This window comes from Erythrolamprus reginae, chromosome 4 (assembly GCF_031021105.1).
Source record: "Erythrolamprus reginae isolate rEryReg1 chromosome 4, rEryReg1.hap1, whole genome shotgun sequence".
In the NCBI taxonomy this organism is placed as follows: domain Eukaryota; kingdom Metazoa; phylum Chordata; class Lepidosauria; order Squamata; family Dipsadidae; genus Erythrolamprus; species Erythrolamprus reginae.
This window is the reverse complement of record NC_091953.1, coordinates 710,183-733,974: the sequence shown is the minus strand read 5'-3', so window position 1 is coordinate 733,974 and position 23,792 is coordinate 710,183. Positions and strand designations below refer to the sequence as shown.

Genomic DNA, 23,792 nt, shown 5'->3' with positions numbered 1-23,792 from the left:
CTCCCGCGGCCTCGTCACCACCGAGAAAAACCCTCCCTATTCTGGGCCACTCTCCCCACCTCTCCCTGCAATGGGTGCAGGTTGAGGCTCCTTGACTGGCAGCTGTCCGTTTAGGGACCGTTAACAAGGGGCTTGAAAAAAAGGGGCCTGTCCTCACTGTTGTGACTGTTCCTCACACTTATGACGCATCCCCACGGTAAATGTGATTTCTGTCGTTTCAAAAACTGGTTTAACCAGCCAATCCCAAAGGCAGAATTTCATATATATATAAAATGGTGCCATCCCAGGCTCCCTTAATTTTAAACATTCAGCAAAAAAACATGTGATATATAGAACAGAATAGAATAGAATTTTTATTGGCCAAGTGTGATTGGACACACAAGGAATTTGTCTTGGTGCATATGCTCTCAGCGTACATAAAATAAAATATACATATATATATTGCTCAAAAAAGTAAAGGGGACCCTCAAAGAACCCATCCTGGATCTGAATGAATGAAATATTCTCTCTGAATATTTTGTTCTGAACAAAGTTGAATGGGCCCAACAGCAGGTGGAATTGATTGTCCATCAGTGTTGCTTCCTAAGTGGACAGTTTGATTTCACAGAAGTTGGATTGACTTGGAGTTCTATTGTGTTGTTTAAGGCAGGGGTCTCCAACCTTGGCAACTTTAAGCTTTGCTGGCTGAGGAATTCTGGGAGTTGAAGTCCACCAGGCTTAAAGTTGCCAAGGTTGGAGACCCCTGGTTTAAGGGTTCCCTTTATTTATTTATTTTTTTGAGCAGTGTATATTTTCCCCCTGTGCAGGTAGGAACCCAACGAGATCTGTCCTTTCTCTGATGAAGCCGTTAATGAACGACTCCCGTCCGTTCTTCCTGGGTGAATTTCTATGGTTCTATGTCTGTTCAAAGGGTTTGAGTGCTTTGTGCTTTTCAATCCCTGCGTGGGCTGAGTGTGCTGGGAGGGGTTGACTCACAAAAGCTTTTCTTTTCCCCTGCAAGTGGCTTTCCACACAACCCACCCACCCACCCACTTCCACCTGAGGTTCGAAAAGGGCCTTGGACTTTTTTGCATTCGCATGTGCACTGAATCCAGTGGCTTTGCAAGGCCACCCTCTCTCATCATGCGCTCCCCATTAAGAACAGGGGTGTGTGTGTGTGTGTCCAGGCTTCTCTTCCAAAACTGCTTTTTCCAAAGGCACCTGGGCTGCTTTTCCTCGAAGATACGTTGCTTCTCATCCAAGGAGCTTCTTCCGTTCTGATTGAATGGTGGAGGGTGGAAGGATTTCCACTCCTTGCAGTCGTACAGGGTGCGTTCCAAAAGTAATGCAATTTTTTTTAAAGTAATTGATTGAATAAATTTATTTATTTATTTGTTTTTTGTTTGTTTATTGGATTTATATGCCACCTCTCTCTGAACACCCAAACACAAACACTTAAAATTATTCAAAGCCCTGTCCTTGGGTCTCTACACATTTTGTCCAGTGATTCTGCCACGACCGGTACGTGCCATGGAAGGCGTCTTCGGGGATCTCTTGCAAGGTCTTCATCACGGCTGATTGGATCTCTTCTATGGATGAAAAACGGGTTCATTTCAGAGCTGGGAACAAAAAGACGTCTGCTGGGGCGATGTCAGGACTGTTGGGGGGGGGTCACCATTGGCACCTGGTGTTTGGCCAGGAACTCGCAGACCTGTAACGCGTTGTGGCAAGGGGCGTTTTTCGTCCATAGAAGAGGTCCAATCAGCTGTGACAAAGACCTTGCAAGAGGTCCCCAAAGACGCCTTCCAGGGCGCATACCGGTCGTGGCAGAGTGGCTGGAAAAAATGTGTAGAGGCCCAAGGACTAGGACTTTGAAGAATTTTAAGTGTTTGTGCAAATCTGTTCAAGAAATTACTTTAAAAAAATAATTGCATTATTCTTGGAACTCACCCTGTAGTGTAGCTTTCGTGCCTAAGCAGGGGGCTGGACTAGAAGACCTCCAGGGTCCCTTCCCCCTCTTGTTATTCTGCTTCCCATCACATGAATAGGAGTCCAGAGTCCACTGGAAAGAGGCAGCCAATAAATTTAAATAAATAACGTTAACAAGAATAACAATTATGTAAAGTAAAGAAATAAAAGTAACTCCAGCTACAGATAAAAGATGCAAATAGGAACCAAGGGGGTCAGTGCCTTCATCCACACCGTCCCAACAGAGCCCAGTTCTTAACGACTTTGGAAGAGTCAATATTGTCTGGATTGGCATCACAGAACCGAACAGAATTCTTTCTTGGCCAAGTGTGATTGGACACACGAGGGATTTGTCTTTGGTGCAGATGCTCTCAGTGCACATAAAGGAAAAAGAGACATTGGTCAAGAATCATGTGGTGCAACACTATAGGGGTCAAATAAGCAATCAGGAAACAATATTAATAAAAATCTTAAGGATACAAGCAGCAAGTTACAGTCATACAGTCCTAAGTGGGAGGAAATCGCTGGTAGGAAGGATGAGAAAAAACTACTCGTATTAGAAGTGCAGATTTAGTAAAAAGTTTGACAGTGTTGAGGGAATTATTTGTTTAGCAGAGTGATGGCGTTCGGGAAAAAACTGTCCTTGTGTCTAGTTGTCTTGGTGTGCAGGGCTCTGTAGTGATGTTTTGAGGGTAGGAGTTGAAACAATTTGTGTCCAGGATGCGAGGGGTCAGTCACTATTTTCCCCGCCCTCTTTTTGACTCGTGCAGTCTACATGAATCCTCAATGGAAGGCAGGTGGGCAGCCATTGTTTTGTTCTGCAGTTCTGATTCTCCTCTGAAGTCCATGTCGGTCTTGTTGGGTTGCAGAACCGAACCAGACAGTGATGGAGGTGCAGATGACAGGCTCAATGATTCCTCTGTAGAACTGGGTCAGCAGCTCCTGGGGCAGTTGGAGCTTCCTGAGCTGGCGCAGAAAGAACATCCTTCGTGGTGCTTTTTGCATGACGTTTTTGCTGTTAGGTGACCATTTTAGGTCTGGAGATATGATAGAACCTAGAAATTTGAAGGTCTCTACTGTTGATACTGTGTTGTCTAGTAGTGTGAGAGGTGGGAGGACGGGAGGGTATACGCTACCTGTTACCCCTGCAGTTTGGGGGGGGGAGCCAGGCTGGTTTGTTTGAGTCGTCCACTTGTCAGGTGACCAGTGCTGGGACAGAGAACTGCCAAGGAGGGATTTCGATGTTGTTGTGATTGTGCCCACTATTTTCTTTCTTTCTTTCTTTCTTTCTTTCTTTCTTTCTTTCTTTCTTTCTTTCTTTCTTTCTTTCTTTCTTTCTTTCACACATTCAGTTGGAATAAGCTCTCTTGGTAATTCTGAACATATCTAGCCCTCTGGTGTGCTTCCCTCCCTCCCTCCCTCTCTTTCCTTCCCTCCCTGGCCCTTTCTTCTCCAGGATGGTTCCCGCAGAGCCGCTTAGCCGGTCGGGGCACTCGAGGCCTTTGTGGCCCTTCCTGAGAACGCAAGGACCAGGCCTGGCTCTGCTCCAGCGCTTCCTGTGACGTTGGCCTGGGCCACGCTGGGGGAGGCTGGCATGTTCCCTCTCGCAGGCGCAAAGGCAGCCTCACACTCGCCTCCGCTGGACTCAGGCGTCCCTTGGCTTTTCCCACCCAGACCCTCCCGTCACCCCCACCAGCCCAGCCCTCCTCTGGAGGACGTCAAGCAATTCAGAGGGTGGGGGGCTCGGGGGGGGGGGGGGGGCTCCCACGCTGCCTGAAGCAGCAGCCGTGCGTATTTAGGGGCATGTGTTGCAAATTTGCCAGTTGGATTCATTGAGACGCTGATCCTTCCTCGTTTCTCCGCTTGGCCTCCCAAGTGGCATTTGTGACCTGGCATCTTTAAGGTCATAGAATCCTTGTGGGTCCAGTCACACTTGGCCAAGAAAGAGTTGTGTTCTATTCTATGTTCTTATTCTGTTCTGTTCTATGTCTATTCTAGTCTAATGTCTCTTTTCTTCTATGTCCACTGACAGCATCTGCACCAAAGACAAATTCCTTGTGTGTCCCATCACACTTGGTCCAATAATGAATTCTCTTCTCTTCTCTTCTATTCTATTCTCTTCTATTCTATTCTATTCTATTCTATTCTATTCTATTCTAGCCAGCAATGTGCAGCAACAGCCAAGGAAGCCAATACCATCCTAAGTTGCATCAACACTAAGGCTGAGGAGCTATTGATATCACTCTGGGGGCTTTGGAGAAGAGGGGGGACCCTCTCCCCCTCTTTGAGGGAAGCCCTCAGATACTGAAAGCAAGCGACTGTGTCATCCCCAGGCCTTCTCCAGAGGCAGGGGGGCCCAGTGGTTAGAGAGTGCAGCCCTGCAGGTTCCTTCAGCTAAGTGCCAGCTGTAGTTCAGCAGTTTGAATCCCACCACTGGCTCCAGGTGGACTCAGCCTTCCCTCTTTCCAAGAGGGGTCAAATGAGGAGCTGGATGGTTGGGGGCAAGAGGCTGAGTCTGTCAACTGCTTAGAGGGGGCTGGGGAAGCATGAGGAAGTGGGATGTAAGTCTAAATGCTATTGCTAATGCTATGGCCTTTCTTTCTTTCTTTCTTTCTTTCTTTCTTTCCCTTCTTTCCTTCCTTCTTTTTCCTTCCTTCCTTCCTTCGTGGGTCAAATGAGGACCCAGAGTGTTGGGGGCAAAAGAGGCTGACTCTCCGTCAACCGCTTAGAGGGGGCTGGAAACACCCTGTGAAGCGGCAGATAAGTCTCACTGCTCTTGTTCCACTTAGCAACATAAACTTCGGGCTCCGTTGTGGTCGTAAGTGGAGGCCAAGCAGAGCAGGCTGCAAAATGACTCTGGCAGGAAAATGGTATTTTCAGAGTTGCCAGACGGATGCAGTTCGACAGAGCCTGGCAAGCGGAGTCATCAGTTGGGAGGGAAAGGGGAGGGGCTTCTGCAGCTGCCCTGGCCACGCCCCCTCCCCCCTCCTCCCGAGCGTGCCCAGGGTGACTCAGCCGGCTGAGCGGATCTTCCGCTGGCACCTGCACGGCCTTCGTGGCCTCTGACTCATCCGGGCACTTTGGGCTTTGCCGGCTGCTCTCGGCTGCCCTGGGCTCTGCAGGGAGGGAGGGGGGAGGGCATTGCGAGGCTCCCCGTTCGAGCCCTGCCACTGGCACAGCGGTTGGGTGGGGGCGTCCCAGTTGGAGGGGGCCCTGAGAAGAGGGGGAGGCTTTCTAGGCTGGAAAAGGGGTCCCGGAAAAGGTCACCCCCCACTTTACATTTCAAGTGCAGAAAGTCCTCGACTTACGACCACAATTGAGCCCCAAAACTTCCGTGGTTAAGCGAAACATCTCTCTTTTTTTAAAAAAAAGTCTTTATTGGTTATATATGTACCTACCGTCCCTGTCCTAGTCTTCTTTTGTTACTTTTTATCATTACTTATCTAATGTTTTATTTGTACAAATTACCACCCTATAATTGTTTGACAAAATAAATAAATAAATAAAATAAAAATAAATACGCATTAAAAAAGACAAACAAAACATATAACAAAGAAAAAAGAAAGGAGATGGTACACATCATAAAAGACAGAAGTAGTAATAATGTGACTATATGAGATTATTTTACAATACATCGAGTTTGTCTGTGACGGCTTATCACGGTGTAGTCAACATACGTATCTATATATAAATATAAATTCATACGTCTATGTTATATAGAGTCAATTTTAATCTTCATAGGTTTACGATGTTACCCGCCTAATCCTTCCACATATACAACTAGTTTGTCAACCATATTGTTGACCGCTAATTTTGATTTAAATCAAAAGACATTCAATAAGTGGGTTTTGCTGCTCTATGGCCACAGATTCTTTAAACGAATCCCTGCTGTCGATAAGCTGGTTAAGTTACGTTGGCACTGAAAAAAAGGGACTGGTGACCGTTTTTCACGCTCCGTGGTCACACTCGGTGGACTACCTGTATAAAATACTAAAAATACTAAATTACTAAAAATACTAAATTTTAAATACTATTTAAAATGGGGATCCCATGGTACCATCTATACCAGTGTTTCCCAACCTTGGCCACTTGAAGGTATCTGGACTTCAACTCCCAGAATTCCCCAGCCAGCATTGGGAATTCTGGGAGTTGAAGTCCAAATAGCTTCAAGTGGCCAAGGTTGGGAAACACTGATCTAGGCCATTGGATGGAGCCTAGAAAAACAAAAGTAAAAATAGCTAAAATAGAAGCATCACATGTAAATCTGCATATAGAAAAATATACGTATTTTAGCTAAGGATTTATATAATATCAGCACAGTTATGTCCAAATGCATAAAATGCAACTCCAAAAGAAGAAGAAGACGCAATGATATAACGATGCAGAATCCCTGACTGTATTTATTGCATTATTGTTTTTGGAAAGGAAACTGAGCACTAATAAACTATTAATTTTTTAAAAAGTGCAAATCCTCGACCTTCAATCCGGGGCTTCCCCCCCTCCCCCCCCTTCCTGGCTGTTTCTAACTCTTCCCCCCTCCCCTCCCCCCCCCCTTACAGAGTTCTGCCGCATCGACCGGCCCCTGTGCCACAATGAGGACGAGCAACTTAGCTTTGAAGCCGTGCGCAGCATCCACAAGCAGATGGACGATGACGCGAACGGCAACGTGGACGTGGAGGAGAGCGATGAGGTGAGGGCTGCATCCCCTCCCCCGCCTGCTTCATGGGTCGCCCTCCCCCCCCCCTTTATCCAGGTTACCCCGGGTTAGATGGGGGTTTGTGGTCAGCGGATGCTGGTGTACTTTTGGGACAAGGCACCATCATCATCATCATCACTATGACCCCCCCCTCCCACTACAGTCTAAGCCATATCTCCCCCCCCCCCCCCCCGCCAGTCCGATCAGCCATCTGCGTAGAAGGGAAGAGAGTGGACCTCACTGCCTCCAGACCAGCCTGAATCCTCCAGGTTGCAGGGGTTTCTTTCAGCCTTTCTAATGCCGCGACCCCTTAATACAGTTCCTCGGATTGTGGTGACCCCCAACCATAAGCCCAGCGCCAGTTCTCCGAATGGAGCTTGAAGCTGATTGGCAGGAAGGGCCAGAGGGACGCCCCCACCAGAAATGCCTGATTGGTCAGATTGCCAGAATAGAAGTTTTAATTCCTAACACCAGGGGACATTAGTCTTTTCCCCCAGGGTCTTGGGTGACCCCTGTGAAACGGTCCTTCGACCTCCCCCAAAGAGGTCTTGACCCCCCCCAGATTCAGAACAATTGCTCCAGAACAAGACAGGACAGAACAGAGAGTGGAGAGGAAAGGAAAGGAATGGAAATAGAATAGAATTAGAATAGAATAGAATAGGAAAAGAATGGAATGGAATAGAGAATAGAAAGAATGGAAAAAAAGAATAGAACAGAATATGGAATGGAATAGAATAGTATAGAATACAATACAATAGAATAAAATAGACTAGAACACAATAGAATAACAGAGTAAATATAGAATGAATACGGAATACAGCATAGAATAGAAATCGGATCCTTTATTGGTTGTGTGTAATTGGACACACAAGGAAATTGTCTCCGGCGCAGAAGCTCACAGTGTACATATAAACAGCGAGTCACACGTCATAGATCATAAATCATAGATAAATCATTAATCATAATGCATGAATGTTGATTGTTTAGTTAGTGTGGGTTTTAAATTGGATTTTACAGTTAGAATCGTATGTTTGACTTATTTTAATTGTTGTGAGCCGCCCCGAGTCCTTCAGGGCGGCCTAGAAGTCGAATAAGTAAGTAAGTAAGTGACAAACAGCAACTGATAAATCTTACAATCCCACTCGGAGGAAAGATGGGAAGATGGGAAGAGAGGGGAAATGCGACGGTGCTGTGGGGGTGGAGGGCTCGGCAGAGGGGAAAAACCCCTTTCGGTCGGGCGGTTTTGGCAGGCGGAGCTGTGCAGTGGGGGCCCCGGGCAAGACGCCGGAACCGTTTGTGTGCAGGACGCGAGGGGTCTGCGGACAGTTTCTCAGTCCTCCTTCTGGGCCCTTCATTGCGCAGCCCCCAGCGGAAGGAGGGCAGGACGGTTGCAAGAGGTTTCTTTCTGCAGCCCTGATGTCTGTGCCTGTTTGGTTGCAGTGCAAAACCTCCGGGACCCCCTTCTGCCACACGAATCCCAGCGGCCGATCAGGTCCCACAGAGTCAGCCTTCTCCAGGTCCCGTCGACTAAACAATGTCATCTGGCAGGACCCAGGGGAAGAGCCTTCTCTGTGGCGGCCCCGGCCCTCTGGAATCAACTCCCCCCGGAGATTCAAACTGCTCCCATCCTCCCCGCCTTCTGCAAGACTCTGAAGATAATAATGATAATAATAATAATAATAATAATAATAATAATAATTATTATTATTATTATTATTATTATCATTATCATTATTATTATTATTTAGATTTGTATGCTGCCCCTCTCCGAGGACTTGGAGCAGCTCACAACAACAATACAACATGTACAAATCTAATGTTAAAAGAAAACAATTAAAAACCCTTATTATAAAAAGAAAAGCAATCACACAACCTAAGAGACCATCTATGTCACCAGGCAGGGGGGAATTTGACGTATCCCTTTGGCTAGTAAGATTTATGTAGGGTTATGATTGAGTAGTATTGCCTGTTTTTTAATAATTGGGGTTTTTAGCCATAATTTTAATTATTGGATTTGCTATACATTCTTTATTGCTGCTGTGAGCTGTGAGTCTTTGGAGAGGGGCGGCATGCAAATCTAATAAATTATTATTAATTATTATTATTAAAACCAGAGAGTGATGATGGGATTCTTCCTGATTTCAGCCTCTTGGAAAGGGCGCTGCTGGGCTGTCTCTGCATTCCCGGCCTGGCCTGCTCTGGCCTCCACAGGGAACGTGTTGACCTCTCTGAGCCACCGGACAGTCCTCTTCCGCCCGGCCACCTGCTGCCTTCCCTCTCCCTCTCCGGAGGTTGTGATTCAGCGGCTCTTTCCGTCCAGCGGCTGCAGGAAAGCAGCGCAGAAGAGCCAGGCGGCCCCTTGCGCCTTCCCAGGCCCCCTGGAGCCATGCGCGAGAGAACCAAAGGCCCCGTTTCGTCAGTGTAGTTCCACGATGGTGGACCTATGGCACAGGTGGCGCATGGAGCCATATCGGAAAGGCATGCGAGGCATTGCCCTAGGTCAGCCCCAGTGCGCCGGCTGATTTTCGGCCTTGGGGAAGGTCATTTTGACCTCTGGAGGTTTAGAATAACAACAACAACAACAACAGAGTTGGAAGGGACCTTGGAGGTCTTCTAGCCCAACCCTCTGCTTGGGCAGGAAACCCTCCACTACTTCAGACATACGGTGATCCAACATCTGTTTAAAAACTTCCAGTGTTGGAGCATTCTCAACTTCTGGAGGCAGGCTGTTCCACTGGTTAATTGTTCTGACTGTCAGGAAATTCCTCCTTGGTTCTAAGTGGCTTCTCTCCTTGTTTAGTTTCCACCCATTGCTTCTTGTTCTGCCCTCAGGTGCTTTGGAGAATAGCTGGACTCCCTCTTCTTTGGGGCAACCCCTGAGATATTGGAAGGCTGCTATCCTGTCTCCCCTGGTCCTTCTCTTTCTTTCTTTCTTTCTTTCTTTCTATCTTTCTTTCTTTCCTTGTTTCACTTTGGAGAATAGCTTGACTCCCTCTTCTTTGTGGCAGCCCCTGAGATACTGGAAGGCTGTTCCCCTCCCCCCCTGGTCCTTCCTTTCATTAAACCAGCCCTGCCCAGTTCCTGCAACCGTTCTTCCTGTGTTTGAGCCTCCAGTCCCCTCATCATGACCCAACTAGGGAACCTCATTGATGATAAGACAGGATCGATGCTTGGTCAGTCTGGAAACAAGGAAACTTGCCAGGAGGGAGAAAAGACCCCCTGGGACCCTTGGAAGGGGCATTGCAGGGCCCAGGGTCAAGAGCTCCAGGGTGTGCAGGCAGGGCCTCGGAGAGTGGCCCCATGCTCTGTAAGAGCAGCTCAGCTGCAGAACCTATTCATTTATTTATTTACTCTCCAACACTCTGCGGTCTGCACTGGTTGCCGATTAGTTTCCAGACTCAATTCAAAGTGTTGGTGAGGACCTATAAAGTCCTACATGGCATCGGACCATATTACTTGTGGGACCACCTTCTGCTGCACGAGTCCCCCAGAGTCGCCCTTCTCCAGGTCCCGGCAACTAGAAAATGTCGCTTGGCTGGGCCTAGGGGAAGACCCTTCTCTGTGGGGGCCCCGCCCTCTGGAACCAGCTCCCCCCGGAGATCTGCACTGCCCCCACCCTCCTCGCCTTCTGCAAGAGTCCTAAGACTCAGCTATGCTGCCAGGCTTGGGGGTCTTTAGACTCTCCCCCCTGGACGATGATAGTGAGATTGATGATTAAATTGACGTGGTTGGTCAATCCACAGGGACTGAATGTAAACAGGGATAAACCTAGATCCATCCTAGGATAAAATACAGGAAATAGAATCCTAGAGTCATAGTCATCGGGTCCAGCCCCCTGCTCAATGCAGGATTCACTAAACCATCCGAGAAAGATGACCGTCCAGTTTCTGTCTGAAGACCTCCAGTGAAGGTGAGCTCACCGCCTCCTGTGGCAAGCTGTTCCACCGGCTTATCACCCTTATTGTTAGAAAGCTTCTCCTGATGTCTCATCTAAATCTCCTCCCTGGCAGTTTCATTCCCAACCATATAAGGGCAGACTGGACGGACCAGGAGGACTTTTTCTGCTGTCAATCTTCTACGTTTCTGTGTTGCTGTGGACCAATGTGGGTGGATGTTTGTACAGCCCTTGTGGCTCGCGGGGCTGCGTGCTGGGCAATTAGCCCTCTCCGGACCCTCCCCAAGGGCAGCTCCAGGTGCAGCCCATTGCAGCAATCAGGCCTGGAGGGGAGGAGGGCGGGAGGGGCTGTGGGAAGGGATTCCTGATGCAACTAGGGCCACAACTGGCGCACCAGGCGCACCTGTGCAAAAGCCCCGATGCCCGAGGGAGCTTTGGATTTCGCTTTTGTGGGATGGGGGGCGAAACTCTCGCTTGGACGGTCATCCATCCATCCGGGATGCCCTCCTTCCTCCCTCCCTTCCTTCCGAATGCGCCACGCACTTAATCAAGTGTGTGTGTGTGTGTGTGTGTGTGTGTGGGCTGAGCCATTCCCAGCCCGGCCCCACCCAGGTGCATCAGCAGAGGCGCTGGTGCCTTCCAACCTGCCCTGCCAGTTGTGCTGCCTGGCCTGGCAGGGCATCATCGCGTGCCCCCCCCCCCCCCGGCCTTTGCCTGCTGGAGCCTGCCTCCCGCTTCTCCCCCCACCTTCCTGGAGGGGCCGGAGGGCAGGTTCCCAGGGGAGTCTCCTTACCTGGGAGGGGGCTGACCAAATTATAAATATAAGGATAGGGTCAATACTGGTTTTTAGTGTGTACAGCAATGGTTAAAATATAATGGCTATAATTTTAGCGAAAGATGTCATTTGAGAAGGGACCAAGAGAATTATACCAAGAGTGTGTAATTTATTTAGCCATCGCACAGAGTGTTAATACCACTTTACAAGGCCTTGGTAAGGCCACACTTGGAATCCTGCATTCAGTTTTGGTCCCCACGATGCAAAAAGGATGTGGAGACTCTAGAAAGAGGGCAGAGAAGAGGCACAAAGAGGATTAAGGGATAAATGGAGGCTGAAACATATGAGGAACAGTTGCAGGAACTGGGTAAATGGCTGGTTGAATGAGAAGAAGGACCAGGGGAGACAGGAGAGCAGCCTTCCAGTATCTCAGGGGCTGCCCCAAAGAAGAGGGAGTCAAGCTATTCTCCAAAACACAAGAAGCAGTGGGTGGAAACTAAACAAGGAGAGAAGCAACTTAGAACTAAGGAGGAATTTCCTGACACTAAGAACAATTAATCAGTGGAACAGCTTGCCACTAGAAGTTGTGAATGCCCCAACAGTGGAAGCTTATAAGAAGATATTGGATCACCACCCGTCTGAAGTGGTGTAGGGTCTCCTGCCTAATCAGGGGGGTTGGACTAGAAGACCTCCAAGGTCCCTTCCAACTCTGTTGTTATGATAGAATATTATTTATTTAGCAATACATTATCAGTCTGTTAAAAATAAGAACTTGAATAGAATCGAAGTCACTCGGAGGAAGGAGAAGAGGGTGAGAGGAGAAGTAGGCTTAGAGAAGGTGGAGGTGGGTGGTCAGAAGAAGGGAGGGAGGGGGAGAGATGGAGAGAGAAGGGGGGGAGCAGGAAGACAGATGGAACATGTATTAAGAAGAAAGGGGGGTCGATAGGCACATAAAAGAGATTAAGGAAGAAATATTTAACTTCCTATATGTCTTTGAGAGAATTCTGGGAGTTGAAGTCCACGAGTCTTCAAGTGGCCAAGTTGGAAGACCTCTGATGTCAGGTATATGTATGGAGGTGTGTCTGAATTCGAAGTGGAGGGAGGAAAGGAAAACCTTTTACAGAAAAAAAAGAGGAGAGGTGACTGGACAGCCGTCGGTCCAAAGGGGCAGAGGGTCTCCCGCTTGCAGGGGGCGAGGGGGCTTCTCGGAGGAGAAGGGGAACCCCAAGAGAAGTCTGGTTGCCTTTTGAGGAGAAAGGGAATCCCTCCCCTGGAGGACTCGGCCTCTCCTTAGACCTTCCAAGTGAGCCCACGGGCCGGCTGGCCAGGAGGACTCCCTCGCCCATGGGCCCCAGAGCTTTCCGAGGGGCAGGATGGGGTTAATTCCGCCCTGCTGGGCCTTGAGTGGCAGATTGGTGTCGGTGTGTGTGTGAGGGCAGAGACCAGGACAAGGCAGGAGGGAGGGGGGAGGACCCCTGGGGGGGGGGGTCTCTGCTGGTGGCCATAACTGGCTGCTGAAAGAGACCTGAGAATGTCCAGCTGGAGAGCGGCCAGCCCTCCTTCCTCCCTTGCTGGCCTGTCCCGGAGCCGATGACGGGCGCTTGCTGGCGTCCAGCCCCGCCTGGCTCTCCCGATTCCTCCATGGCTGGGGACTCGGCCAGGCCGGCTCCAGGGCGGCCCCCCCTCTTGGGACAGAGAGAGCCGCGAGGGGCTGCAGGGGTGGTGGTGGTGGTCTGGCGTCTCTCCTTTCTGCAGGGCCTCCTTGGTTCCCTTCTGCAATAGGGGGAGGGGGCAGGCCTGGCCCTGAGAGGGTCCCACGGGGGGGGGGGAGGAAAAAAGGGGAGCCCCAGAGGGTCTCCAGACAAAAGGTCCCTTTTCCGGGGGTTTTGGAAACAGCGTTTTAAATGGATGTGGAAGAGGAAGGGGGGACGGAGAGATCACTAGACCAAGAGCATTTTAGCAAGAGCGGTTTTCAGAGACTCAGCAGATTGGCCCCAACAATCTGAGCCCTCATTGGTGAGGGTGAGGATGTTCCCTTGAGGGGCCCTGAGACAGCCAAGCCCCCGGGAGCCCCCAGCTGACCCCGGAGCCCTTGCAAAGATTCCCCTCGGTTGCTGCTCCTCAGTGCGAGAAATAGCAGCCACGTATAGGTGTCAAGGAGTAGGGTGAGCCCTTCCCCCTGCCCCCTTCCCTCCCTCCCCTACTTTCCCCCCTTCCCTTCTTTCTCTCCCTTTTTCCTCCCTCCCTCCCTCCCTTTACTTTCCTCCCTTCCCTTCTCTTCCCCCTATCTCCATCCTTCCTTCCTTTCCTCCCTTCCCTCCCTCCCTCCAATCCCTCCCTCCATCCATGGGCAGTGAAAGGCCTCTCCTACCCATAGCTCTGTGTGTGTGTGCACATGTCACTCAGGCAGGGTTGATGGGCTCCTCAGAGGCAGCCTTAATATAGTCCTCCAACCAAGATCCAATTTGAGCTCCCTCCAAATCCCCCCCCCCCAGATCGGCTTTCTCCTCCTGCCCATCACATCTCGTTAAGGAGACCCCTTGGCCATTTGGGAGCCACGTTCCCCCTCACTTGCTTTCCCAGGCCACTATCTCTCTCTCTCTCTCTCTCTCTCTCTCTCTCTCTCTCTCTCTCTCTCTCTCTCTCTCTCTCTCTCTCTCTCTCTATCTATCTATCTATCTATCTATCTTCTCTCTCTCTCTCTCCATTCAATCAACCAACCAGTCCATCCCGTTTCAATGCCCCCATCTCCCTAGGGACACAATAAATGCGGATCAATATGAAAAGCAGGGGAGTTTAAACTAATGGCCTCTTCAGAATCCAGGCAAACTGTTTCAATTCCCCGTTTTGTGAGAGTTGAGCCGTTTTGCTTCTGCTCTTCTCTGGGTGGTTTCGGTCTGTTGAAATAGGACGCGGGAGAGGTTCACATGGGGGGGGGTTTCTGGGTGTGCCCATGTGGCCCCCACGGGGTTCCCTGCTAAGAACTGGAACTCCGCCAGGAAGGAGGGAGGGAGGAGAAAGAAGGAAGGGGAGGGGAGAAGGAGGGAAGGCAAGAGGGAGGGAAATAAGGCAGGAAGGAAGGAGGGAAAGGAAGGAGGGAGGGAGGAGAAAGAAGGAAGGGGAGGGGAGAAGGAGGGAAGGCAAGAGGGAGGGAAATAAGGCAGGAAGGAAGGAAGGAAGGAGGGAAAGGAAGGAGGGAGGGAGGACAGTAGTGAGTGAAGGAAGGAAGGAAGGAATGTGGGAGGGAGGGAGGGAAAGAAGGAGGGAAGGAAGGAAGGTGAGGGAAAGAAGAAAGCAAGGGAGGAAGGAAGGACAGTAAGGAGGGAAGGAAGGAAGGAAGGAAGGAAAGGAAGGCACAGCCTGTTTGTTTGTCTCCTGGTCTTGGCTTTGGGGGAAGCTGGGGTTCCTCCTCCTCCCCTCCCCCCCCGGAAGTTGCCTTAGCAGCCCCTGCCTTCCCAGAAGACCCCCAGCACCACCAGCAGCATCACCAGCAGCTTTGCCCCGGCCACCGCCTGCCTCTTGCCGGGGCCGTGGAGGCTGGACCTTTGCAGCCTAAACGGGAGGATGGATCGCTTTCCTTCCCTGAGCTAAATATACCCGGCAACAGCTGGTTCCTCTGCCTGCTTCCCCAGGGGGAGGTCAGGGCGCCGGGGGATGGGGGGGTCTGGCTGACCTTGCCAGGCTCCGGGTGGAGGTCACCGGCTGTGCTGGGCAGGTGGGGGCTGCGGGGAAACTGAGCTGCCTGGGCTGCAGGGCTTGGACCCTCTTTGAGAAGTTGCACCCCCCCCCCCTTCTCCCCTTTTTCTATGCTTCAATCCACACACCCCCCGCACCCCCCAGCCATGGCTCTGGCCAAAGGTCACTGCACGGCCCGGATGGTCTCCAGGGCTCTTCCGAGGGCAGGCGTGGCCAGACTTTTCCCCCTCGGGTGCCAAAAGCGCCTGCACCAACACTCGCACACAAGCAAGTGCCCACACCCATCATCCAGGGCCTGGGGAGGGCGAAAGCTGCCCCCCCCACACCCTCTGGGGGCCAGAAACAGCCTGTTTCCCAACTTCTGGTGGGCCTGGGAGGCCCGTTCTTCACCCTCCAGGGGCTTCCCTGGAGCCTGCAGAGGGCGAAACACCCCCCAGAGCCCCCCCCCCTCCCCAGAAGCCGAAAACAAATATTTTAGTCAGTCAGCCAGTCTGGCAGGTCAACGTCTCTAACTCCATATGATGGCTTCTGGTTGACCCAGTCATTCATTCATCCATTCGTTCATTCATTCATTCATCCATTCCGTTCATTCATTCATCAGATTTACATGCCACCCTCTCTCCTGGGACTCAGGGCAGCTCACACAATGCCCCCCCCCCCAGCCATCAATCAATATCTCTGGGACCGCCTCCTGCCGCACGAATCCCAGCGACCGGTTAGGTCCCACAGAATTGGCCTTCTCCGGGTCCTGTCGACTAAACAATGTCATTTGGCGGGACCCAGGGGAAGAGCCTTCTCTGTGGCGGCCCCGACCCTCTGGAACCAGCTCCCCCCAGATATCAGAGTTGCCCCCACCCTCCTTGCCTTATAGAATTTATACATGGTATGCTTGTTTGTATGATTGGTCTCTTAAATTGGGGTTTTTTAGATTATTTTTAATATTAGATTTGTTCACATTGTCTTTTTATTGTTGTTAGCCGCCCCGAGTCTTCGGAGAAGGGCGGCATACAAATCTAATAAACAAATAAATAAATAAATTAAGACTCTGCCCCGAGTCTGCGGAGAGGCAGCATACAAATCTAATAAATTATTATTATTATTATTAATAATAATAATAATAATAATAATCCTAAGGATACAAGCAACGTGACAGTCATACAGTCATAAGTGGGAGGAGATGAGTGATAGGAAGGATGGGAAAAAACTAATAGTAATAGAAGTGCAGACTTAGTGAATAATTTGACAGTGTTGAGGGAATTATTTGTTTAGCAGAGTGAGGGCGTTCGGGGGAAACCTGTTCTAGCAAGGAAGAAAGGAAAGGAAGGAACAGAACAGAATTGAATTGAATTGAATTCTTTCTTGGCCAAGTGTGGTTGGACATACAAGGAATTTGTCTTTGGTGCAGATGCTCTCAGTGTGCATAAAAGAAAAAGACATTGGTCAAGAATCATGAGGTCCAACACTTAATGATGGTCATAGGGGTCAAATAAGCAACGAGGAAACAATCAACATTAATACAAAATCTTAAGGATACGAGCAACAAGTGACAGTCACACAGTCCTGAGTGGGAGGAAAAGAGTGATGGGAAGGATGAGAAAAACCTAGTAGAAATAGAAGTGCAGATTTAGTGAATAGTCTGACAGTGTTGAGTCAATTATTTGCTTAGCAGAGTGAGGGCGTTTGGGGTAAAAAAAAGTGTTACGTGGGGGTTACCTAGTCCTTCTTCCTATGTTTTGGCCTCCCGGCCTTTGATCCTCTTGGGGCCTCTTCTATGCACTGTGGGGGAAAGTGCAGAGTCTCAACATCTTTTGGGTCATTTGTGGTGACCGAAACTGGACACAGCATTCCAGGCGTGGCCTTACTAAGCCTTTACAAAGCGGCACTAACACTTCCCATATTGTATTAGCTTTTTGTGGTTGCTTTTGCCCACTGCTGACTCCCTGCCTGAGCGGTCAGTTGTCCAGTCGTCCACTAGGAAAGGGTCCCTCAAGCCCAGCGGTGGCCCTGGTGTGTGTTGTGATTCCTGTTGCAATTAGCTGCTTTCCCCCCCTCCCCCTTGCTGTGGTTGTGAGCTCATTGCTGGCTCATTTCAGGGGGGAAAAGGGTTTTTTTGGCTCCTCTCACTTTGACTCTGCTTCTTTCTCAAGCCGAAGGGTTTGGGGGGGTGGGGGGGTGGGGGGTGAAGGCAGCCGGAAACGTGGTCACGCATCTCCTGCTTCGGTTTTTTCGGTTTTGTTTTCTAACTGCTTGCTGGGTGCTTTTTTCCAAAAAATGCAAATGTTTTTGTAATGGGGTTTTCTTAAAAGCGAGAGCCACTCGGATTTATTTATTTTATTTGTTGACTTGGATTAATATATTATTTGACTGAAAAAGTAGTAGATGCTTGGAACAAACTTCCAGCAGACGTGGTTGGTGAATCCACAGTCACTGAATTGAAACCTGCCTGGGATAAACATAGATCCATCCTAAGATAAAATACAGGAAATAGTATAAGGGCAGACGAGATGGACCAGGAGGTCTTTTTCTGCTGTCAATCTTCTAGGTTTCTGTGTTTCTATGCCCCCCCCCCTCCAAAGACTCAGGGCAGCTTCCAACACATAAGAAAGGAAAACAATACCATACAATCGTCTAAATCCAATTAATTTAAAAACTAAACGTACTAATCTGTTATTTTAAAAAAACCAATCCTACCCCCTCAAACGACCACCATGCGTAACCTCCATGGGTCAGGGGGGTCTAGAGTCTCATCGCCCCAAGCCTGGTGGCATAGCGGAATCTTCAGACTCTGGCGGAAGGCGAGGAGGGTGGGGGCAGAACGAATCTCCGGGGAGAGCTGATTCCAGAGGGCCGGGGCCCCCACAGAGAAGGCTCTTCCCCTGGAGTGGCTCAGTGGTTAGAGTGCAGCACTCGGGCTCCTTCAGCTACCTGCTAACTGTAGTTCAGAAGTTCAAATCTGCCCACTGGCTCAAGGTTGACTCAGCCTTCCGTCCTTCCCAGGTGGGTCAAGTAAGGACCCAGATTGTTGGGGGCAAGAGGCTGACTCTCTGTAAACCCCTTAGAGGGGGCTGTGAAAGCTTTGGGAAGCGGTACATAAGTCTAAAGGCTATTGCAAGAAAGAAAAAAAGGAAGGAAAGAAAGAAAGAGAGAGACAGATTCAGGGAAGGAAGGAAGGAAGACCCACCCAGATTAAAACTGAATGGCAGGGGCCGCCCAAGGGAAGGCCCTGGAGGTGGCAGGCCTGACCCCCCCCTTTCTCTCCCTTCCCCAGTTCCTGCGGGAGGACCTGAACTACCATGACCCCACCGTCAAGCACAGCACCTTCCACGGGGAGGATAAGCTCATCAGCGTGGAGGATCTCTGGAAGTCCTGGAAGGTGTCCGAAGGTGAGTCCAGGGGGCACCCCACAACTGGCGGGGGGGGGGCGGGGGTGCTGCCGGGAAAGGAGGGCGTGGCTGGCAGGGGAGTGGGTTGCCACAGTAGGGGACGGCCCACCAGTGGCCACCGCCAGATCACGCAGTTTGCACTGTGGCCGTTATGGTGCCACCATCTTTTTTCTTCCTTTTTCTGTATTTTTGCTTCGTGCAGAATCTTGCGAGGAGACGTGTGTGCGTGAGAGAGATTTTGGCAATTTTTTTGTTTCTGCGCATGCGCAAAAGCAAAGAAAAATCGCCGAGATCTCATGTGCCTTCTGCAGGAGCAGAAGCCAAAAAAATAAATGCTTAAATCTCTCTTGCAAGATACGAAAAGAGACATTGGTCAAGAATCAGGAGGTAAAAAACAATGATGGTCATAGGGGTCAAAGAAGCAACACGGAAACAATCAATATTAATCCAAACATCTTAGGATACAAGCAACAAATGACAGTCATACAATCTTAAGTGGGAGGAGATGGGTGATAGGAAGGAGGAGAAAAACTAGTAGTAACAGCAGTGCAGACTTAGTAAACAGTTTGTGTCCAGGATGCGAGGGGTCAGTCAATATTTTCCCCCGCCCTCTTTTTGACTCCTGCAGTCTACATGAATCGTCAGTGGAAGAAAGCAGGTGGGCAGCCATTGTTTCTTCTGCAGTTCTGATTCTCCTCCGAAGTCTGTGTTGGTCTTGTTGGGTTGCAGAACCGAACCAGACGGTTCCAGAGGTGCAGATGACAGGCTCAATGATTCCTCTGTAGCACTGGGTCAGCAGCTCCTGGGGCAGTTTGAGCTTCCTGAGTTGGCGCAGAAAGAACATTCTTGGTGGTGCTTTTTGGATGATGTTGTTGATGTTAGGGGACCATTCTAGGTCTGGAGATAGGATAGAACCTAGAAGTGTGAAGGTCTCCACTGTGGACACTGTGTTGTCAGGTGTTGTGGGAGGGTTTCTCCTGAAGTCTATCAACTCCTTCCTGATTCAATTTCCACAGCAGCTGCTTCTCCTCCCTCTAGCGTTTCAGTGTTTCCCAACCTGGACAACTTGGAGGTATCTGGACTTCAACTCCTGCATTCGCTGTCTGGGGAATTCTGGGAGTTGAAGTCCAGATATCTTCAAGTTGCCACGGTTGGGAAACTCTGCTTTAGAAAACCTATTGCAGGACGGTGTGGTTTGTTTCCCTTCGTCACAGAATTGTTTATTTTGATACTTTGGACAATTGGATTGGGAGGGTTTTGGCCAGGGATTTCATGCAACACAGCTGGCCGGGCATTAAGGAAGGACGGGCCAGCAACACATATTTTTTCAAGGTGTCCTTTGGAGTGTGTGTGTGTGCTTAGTGGAGATGTACAGGCCGAGAGGCTTGGGGCGAGGTCAGAGGAATGCCTTAAAGCAGGGGGTCTCCAACCATGGCGACTTTATGGGCTTCAACCCCAGAGCTGGCTGGGGGAATTCTGGGAGTTGGAGTCCACAAGTCTTAAAGCTGCTATGGTTGGAGACCCCTGCCTTATAGAGGAAGCACGGGGGGGGGGGGCAGATAGGAGGGAGGGGATAGAGTAGGGCTGGGGGGGGGGGGTCTCTCTTCCTCTGGCCATGGAGGGAGGCTGGCTCCATCCTGCAGCTTGAGGGCAGCTTTAAGGGGGTCCCTGGCGAGGGGTTCATTCAGAGAAGGTGGGGCTGAGCCTGGGTGGAGGAGGAGCCTCGGATCTCTCCTGCGGGTGACCCTTTCATTGAAGGGGGGGGGGTCAGACCCATCGTCCACCCCCCTCCCCGTCATTTTTTGGAGTCTGACTGCCAGGGGAGAGGCTCCCTCTGTAGCGAGGCCTTGGAGGAGGCCAGAATCTAGTCCACACTTAAGTCCTCTCGCAGCGTGCAAGGGCCGGGGTGGGTGACTTTTTTGTGTCCAGCCCAGCCAGGACCAGGCGCGGTGCCCAGGCCCTTGGGAAGACAGAGGGGGCCCCTCCATGGACAAAGAGCAGGCCCTGTGCGGAGGCGTCAGGCTGAGCCGGGTGCTGAGAGCTCCCTTAGATAAGGCGGCTTCCTCCCTGCCAATGCTCTCCACTCCCTCTGGTGTGTGAAGGGCCGGGCTCGGCTGGGGCAGCCTCTTATCTGGGGGGCTCTTCCCTTCCTGTCAGCAGCCCATCACGGGAAGGAGGCGGAAGGCCTTGGGAAGAGGGCAGGGGAGGGCCTCACAGATGGCCAGGGGAGACCGGAGGCTGAAGCCCGGGAAGAGCCGTTGCAGGAATGGCCCCTCTCTCGTTTGGTGAGAAAAGAAGGACCGGGCATGACGGGATGCCCACCCTCCCCAATATCTCAGGGGTCTTGGTCTTAGGTTTGGAATTGTGAGGCCCCCAGCCATTGACTACGGTGGGCAGGGATAGGAATTGGATAGACAGACAGACGGACGGATGGATAGAGATAGAAAATAGAGGGATAGATAGGTAGGCAGGTAGGTAAATGATAGGCAGATAGATGATAAATTGATAGGTAGGTAGGTAGGTAGGTAGATAGACAGATGATAGATGTACAGATAGATAGATATCTGAGTCGGGGTGGCGCAGCAGGTAGAGTACTGTACTGCAGGCCACTGAAGCTGACTGTAGATCTGTAGGTCAGTGGTTCAAATCTCACTACCAGCTCAAGGTTGACTCAGCCTTCCATCCTTCCGAGAGGGGTTCAATGAGGGCCCAGATTGGGTGGGTGGGGGGCAATAGGCTGGCTCTGTTTTTAAAAAGTGCTATTGCTAACATGTTGTAAGCCGCCCTGAGTCTAAGGAGAAGGGTGGCATAAAAATTGAATGAATGAATGAATGAATGAATAAACAAATACATGGATAGATAGATGAGAGAGGCGGACGGATGGACAGACGGACTGATGGATGGACAGACAGACAGATGATAGACAGACAGACTGACAGATGATGGATGGATGGATACATAGATAGATACATGGACAGACAGATGGATTGACAGAGAGATAGATAGATGGATAGATGACAGATGACAGACAGACGGTGGGTGGGTGGAGCTTGTGGTGGGTGATTCCCCTGTGCTTGTAGAGACCTGGGGAGACCCCAAGGGGAAAGGCCTTACTCTCCCTGGGGAGGCCCCAGAGCCTGGGCCCCCCGAGGCTAAGTGGCTGTGCCTGGCCAGAGGCGTCCTAAGGAGAGTGACCAATGACCCCCTCGGCTGACTCAGGCAGCTGCTGGGCCGGCCCTTCTCTGGGCTCTTTCTCCTGAAGCTCCCTGGTTCCTTTGCAAGCAGCTGCAGGGTGTGTGTGTGTGTGTGTGTGTGTGTGTGACTTTTTCCTTTCTAAATGAGCCGCACAATTAAAAAAAGTAAACACAGTTTATTCTTAGGTTTATTTTCCTTCCCAAATGAGTCACAAAGCCTTGTTTATTTTATGGCCAGGTCAGGAGGGAGAGTCCGAGTGCTTTGCCTCCCGGGCTCGGCAGAAAGACTGCGAGTGTCCTTCAGCTACGGCCACAATTCCCCCCCAACGCTTCTCTTGCCAGGGGAAACATTCGCTAAGTGAGCTTTGTCTCGTTTTACGGCCTCTCTTTTGAATCCATCTGGAGGTGTTGCAGTGTCCCAGGGTCACACGAGCCCAGCACACGGCGGTCATCACAATAGAAACATAGAAGATGGACGGCAGAAGAAGACCTCCTGGTCCATCTCCTCTGCCCTTATGCTATGTCCTGTATTTTATCTTAGGGGGGATCTATGTTTATCCCAGGCAGGTTTCAATTCAGTGACTGTGGATTTGCCAACCACGTCTGCTGGGAGTTTGTTCCAAGCATCTACGACTCTTTCAGTCAAATAATATTTTCTCACGTGGCTTCTGATCTTTCCCCCAACTCACCTCAGATGGTGTCCCCTTGTTCTTGGGTTCACTTTCCTATTAAAAACACTTCCCTCCTGGACCTTATTTAACCCTTTAACATATTTAAATGTTTCGATCCTGTCCCCCCTTTTCCTTCTGTGCTCCAGACTAGACAGATGGAGTCCATGAAGTCTTTCCTGATAAGTTTGATGTACCATTCTTGTAGCCCGTCTTTGGACCCGTTCAGTTTGATCAGTATCCGTTCTTTAGGTGAGGTCTCCAGAACTGGACACAGACGTCCAAGTGTGGTCTCACCCGTGCTCTATATAGTGGGATGATGGTTGTGAAGGAGTAGAGGCTGTTGTTATTTCTTCAGCCTTTTCCTGAGAATACAGAGATCAGACAAAGACCTGATTTCACATCGCTCGGTGTCTCCGTTCGCATCACGTTTTCATTCTTTCCTGTGTGATGGAGCCCTGACTCTGTCGGCCGTTGAGAGGGGTCTGGAAAGGGCACTGAAGCAGCCTACATATAAGTCTAAGGGCGAGTAGGTGCTAAGTGTGATTAGAGATTTGTCTCTGGTGCAGCAGCTCTTGGTGGACAGACAAAGCAAGAGAATAATTATCATCTGTTTTATTGTATTTATTTTTATCTGTTTGTTTTGTCAAGTACATATTGGTGGTATACCAAGATATAACAATGTTTATATACAAGAGGCTAGTAAGAGAGAAACACGAGGACAGGGGACGGAAGGCACGCTGGTGCACTTATGCACGGCCCTTGCTGACCTCTGAGGAATCGGGAGAGGTCAACACTGGGCAGTCTAAGGCTCAAGTTTTGGGGGTCAGGTGAGGATATTACAGAGTCCGGTACTGAGTTCCAGGCATCAACTACTCAGTTGCTGAAGTTGTATTTTCTGTGGTCGAGTTTGGAGCGGTTTACTTTAAGTTTTATCCGTTGTGTGCTCGTGTGTTGTTGTGGTTGAAGCTGAAGTAGGCACTCTAGTGCACTTATCCACGCCCCTTACTGACCTCCTAGGAATCGGGAGAGGTCAACAGTGGACAGTCTCTAAGGGTAGTTTTTGGGGTCAGGTGATGATATTACAGAGTCAGGTAGTGAGTTCCAGGCATCAACTACTCGGTTACTAAAGTTGTGTTTCCTGCAGTCGAGTTTGGAGCGGTTTACTTTAAGTTTGTATCTGCTGTGTGTTTGTGTGTTGTTGTTGTTGAAGCTGAAGTAGGCACTCTAGTGCACTTATGCACGCCCCTTGCTGACCTCTTAGGAATCGGGAGAGGTCAACAGTGTTTGTATGTGGTTGAAGCTGAAGTAGTCGTTGACAGGAAGGAGGATTTTACAAGCTATGCTTGTGTCGTGTTTAAGGCAATATAGTCCTAAGCTTTCTAAACCTGGGATTGTGAGTCTAGTTGCGTAGGGGATTCTGTGGCGAGTGGAGGAGTGGAGGGCTCTTCCAGTAAAGTATCTCTGGACGTTTTCTAGAGTGTTTATGTCCTAAATGCCTCCATCCTATCAATCAGAGGACGGAGTAAAGCAGATAA

The 23,792-nt window shown here is 50.1% G+C and overlaps 1 protein-coding gene across 4 annotated transcripts in view; it reads left to right on the top strand.

Moving 5' to 3' along the window:
* Positions 1-23,792, top strand: part of STIM1 (stromal interaction molecule 1) — a 66,482-nt gene that overhangs the window by 26,296 nt on the left and 16,394 nt on the right. For all 4 annotated transcript variants that reach the window (XM_070749362.1, XM_070749360.1, XM_070749361.1 and 1 more), the window contains exons 2-3: positions 6,507-6,637; positions 18,278-18,392. In XM_070749362.1, the coding sequence (XP_070605463.1) occupies positions 6,590-6,637; positions 18,278-18,392 (163 nt within the window). In that variant the 5' untranslated portion in view covers positions 6,507-6,589. The remainder of the gene's footprint in view (positions 1-6,506; positions 6,638-18,277; positions 18,393-23,792) is intronic.